General features: G+C 49.3%; 1 protein-coding gene across 1 annotated transcript; it reads right to left on the reverse strand.

Moving 5' to 3' along the window:
- Positions 1–345: 345 nt before the first annotated feature.
- LOC120848149 lies at positions 346–3,523 on the reverse strand. Its single transcript, XM_040220112.1, has 4 exons — positions 3,508–3,523; positions 3,094–3,358; positions 807–1,172; positions 346–688 (listed from the first exon to the last, which is right to left on the reverse strand). The coding sequence occupies exons 1-4, from the start codon at positions 3,521–3,523 to the stop codon at positions 346–348; spliced, it is 990 nt and encodes a 329-aa protein (XP_040076046.1).
- Between the last annotated feature and the right edge of the window lie 406 nt (positions 3,524–3,929).

A 3,929-nucleotide genomic window follows, 5' to 3' on the forward strand; every position in this document is an offset into this window, starting at 1 on the left:
CTCGTGGCTTCCACAATGCTAAGTCAAAGTCGAAAGATAAAGCAAATATGTACAGGAAGGCAAGACCCAAATCGCGCGTTGGCCGCAACGTCACGGAAATGATGGGACACTATTGGATGCGGAGGTGGCGGAGGGATATATGATTCCCTTTGAGGGGCATTTGCCGCTACCTTCTTGACCTGTAACTTACTATAACAACCTCTCGTTGTCTTCGCTGTCACGGACATAGTGGAAAGCCACTTTCTTTGTGCAGCTGGCCGCAAAGTGGCCCGGCTCTTTGCAATTGAAACAAATAGATGGTCTCCTTTTTTTGAAGACCTTGCTGCCTTCGCTGTTTGGTTTCGGCTAGTAGCCAACTTTCCTGTTCGCTGCCTCGACTTCCTTTTCTTTAGGTTTCTGGAAAGACACCTCGCTAGCGAACCGTCTTGGGAACGGCTTTCCCACCTCGTTCTTTTTCGTCCAGAAAGCTTTCTTACCCTCTTTGTCCCTCTGCGCCTTGCCTGAGCTATCACCTTGCAGGCCTCTTCTCATCGCGTGTTCCTCCGCGAGCTCGGCGGCCTTCACGAGATTAGGCTCGTTGAGCCTGTCCTGAACCCAGAACATCACGGCTTCAGGGAGCTCCCGGAAGAACTGCTCCGTTGCAACACACTCGACCGCCTTATCGTGGTCTCCGTGTGCTGAAATAATACTTAAAAAACAAGCGAGCTAATAAAACCCGAGACTCAGGAACACAGAAGGGGACGTTGCGTTGAGACGTTGTGTTGTGTTCGTCCCCTTCTGTGTTCCTGAGTCTCGGGTTTTGTTACAATGAATCTCCGTGTGCCCCGGCACTCTTTAGCCACTCTATCAAATCTGCCTTTAAGTTATACGCGAACTCTGGCCACGATTGAGATGGCTTCCCAGATGCTTGACGGAAGCGTTGGCTAAATGCTTCCGTGGACAAGCGATACTTCTTGAGAAATGCGGCCTTTACTTGGTCGTAATTGTCGGCGTCCTCTCTTGTTAAGCGCGCTATTACGTCAGCCGCTTCGCAAGCGAGTGGCGTCAGTAGCTTATGGGGCCATGTCTCGCGGAGGAAGTGCACTTTCTCGCACGTTCTTTCGAAATTTACGAGAAACAACCCGATGTCCTCGCCCAACTTATATGGCTGAAGAAGATCTTTCATCTTAAACCTTTTTGCCGGTTCAAGGCTAGCTGCTGCCTGATTCGGTGACTTGACCTATTTGAATTATTTTGGACAATGCAAGCACTACATAGCCATTGGAGACAAGTAGACAGATACTATTCGCCACAGTGTATATGTATTTGAGTGTTAAAGGGACCATGAAATGACTTTTTTATTTTTTCCAGATAACTTTTACATTAAACCGTCAATGTTCACTGAATGCCGAACAGGCATCCGTTTTCGTCTCGGTTTATTAACTTCTACACAACAAATTAATGAAATATCGACTTTTTCTTGACCGCAAAACAAGCCGTGACGTAGGCCGTTTCCGGAACCGGAAGTTCTCTCGGCAGTAGGAGAATGGGAGTGTTAACGGCAACGAGTTGGGGTGCGCCGGTAGGTTTTACTGCGCCGATGTCACCGACGTATTTTCTGAATCGCCGCCTCTCATCGCCGCGTCGCAGCTGAGCGAAATTCAATAAGATACGTTGCGCTACAGCGACAGCATGGGACTATGCCTGTTGGGAAGTGCAGCGAGTCTTCCGGTGAAGACTCCAGAAGTCAACCCAACTGTCATTGTTGGTAAAAGGCGGCCAGTGTCAGTCGTTTGCAAAGCGACGTAGATGGAAACAAATTGCCGCGGCGTTTTTCGCGGTCTCGGAGATGCAGGAGCGAGCCGACGTTAAAAAAGATACCTTTGAACTACGAGTGTCAGCAAGAGCCACGTAAATACCTGCTCACACTCGGAGCGGACGCGCGCGTTTGGTGGAAGTGCTGTATTCGCGCTGTTGGTAAGCGCTTCGGGAGCGATCTTTTACGATTGCAACTCGATACTGACGCGACACTCGGCAAAGAAAGGTTGGACCGGTATTGCACGTATACCTCCCACGAACTGTTACAGCTCGACAGTGACGTGCAGTCTGTCAAAATAAAAATGGCATACCAATAACAAAGTGTACATACCGTGTTACGAAGGTAATCCATACAGCGTTTATTTCAGCTCTATATCACACACAACAAGAAGAGAGAATCGACGAGGGTCCCTTTTCGACGAGTGTTCGTCAACACTGCCTCGGAAAACAAGGGGAAAAGATTGACCTCACCTCTTAACCTAAAATTGAGGTCAGCGATCAAACTATAATACGGGAAGGGCCACAAGGGTAGCGCGGGCATATTCCATTCAGCACGCCAGCCGGTCGTAGGCAGACAGACGGTCTTGCGACGAAGCAACGCTGCGCCGAGTCGGAGTGCCTGCTAGGCCTATATTCTGAGAGCTTCGTCGGAGCGGGATTCACGGCTGTTGTCGCTCTTCTCGGGTGTTTGTGGATCCAGCGTTCTTGTTCGTCGTGGTCTGTTTTAAGTACATTTTTTTCTTGCTGCTTGAAGTCGGCACGCGCGAGATGAACACGTAGAGAAATAAACGTTCAGTCAGTCAGAGTTTTGAGGAAGGAAACCAAAGGAAATAACCGTTCTGAAGTCGGCCCTGCCCTACTGCGCACGCGCAGTTGTTGCTTCGTTTACCACACGATAGATGGCGCTTGGCTCTCAGCATTATCAAATTTGGCAATTTTCACCACACATCTCTAATTATACTACAAACTGTGGATCTGAATATTATTTAACAAAGCTTTTAGGAAACATTCGCCGGCTATTTATTGTTTACGATCGTGGTGCTGGTGAGGTAGGCTCTTACCCAATAGGCGACGTGGATTCGGCTGACGTGCTCCGTTTCTGCGGATGCATCGTAATGAAAAGGCAGAGCTTTCGAAGGAAAGAAGTCGCAAAAGAGTCCAGTTTTCTTTTAAAAGTTCTATAGCAAATAATTTTTTTGGCTCCCTAGTTTTGTGTTTTTGTGTTTCTTTTCACACCTTTTACGACGTGCGGTGGATGAAATTCAATTTTAAAATCATTTCATGGTCCCTTTATGCTCAAGTTCCACTTTCTTCAGCTCTAGCTCCTGAGTTCGCTTTTCTCTCTCCCTCTCGTGTTCTCGTTCTCGTTCCTCTCTCTCGCAGCTCTCCCTCTCTCTGAGTGTTTGCAAACACTCCATCAGCTCCTCATCGTTAATCTCTGCGTCCCGAATGAGCTTGATGATATGTGGCTTTCGTCTGGCTTGTCCCAAATCGATTCCCAATTCGGTACAAACCTGCACCAGTTGTGGCACACGCAACGTCTCGAGATTCATGACCCTCTCTGTGTATCGGCACCCTTTTAGAACTCAGGAAAGCTCGCGTCCAACGGAAACACACTCGTTTAGACCGATACAATTTCCCCCAAACCCTAACAACAAATCTAATGGCTGTCAGGTCTGGCGGATCCAAGAAAGAGGGCCGGGCACTCACCCACACCGAGAGTCATGGTCTGGCGAAGTCGATCCGGCGTAGTCGAATTCCACGAAGTCGAGTCCCACGTAGTCGTATCCCACCGCTGCCAACCAGTTGTTGTGATTGAGGGTTCCGACGAAGGCTCCCAGCCCGGCGACACTACCTTGTGCCGGGTAGGAGACAGGATCGAGGAGCCGGGAGGCGACGAGCTCAGCAGAACAGAACACTCTATATTTACATTAATTACAATATCGTTTCAGTGTTCGTACCACTCCAACTAAACGGGCGTCCTTTCTTTATATATCCGCCTCGCCATCTCGCCGTCCACTGGCTTGTCCAATCGCAGGGGCCTACGTGGTCCTCGGCAGCCAATGCGCAAGAAGTTCGTGTGCCAGCGGCCAGCCAACGCGGAAGAAGTTCGTGTGCCAACGGCCAGCCAA

This window comes from Ixodes scapularis, unplaced genomic scaffold, assembly GCF_016920785.2.
Source record: "Ixodes scapularis isolate PalLabHiFi unplaced genomic scaffold, ASM1692078v2 PGA_scaffold11__112_contigs__length_91849675, whole genome shotgun sequence".
In the NCBI taxonomy this organism is placed as follows: Eukaryota; Metazoa; Arthropoda; class Arachnida; order Ixodida; family Ixodidae; genus Ixodes; species Ixodes scapularis.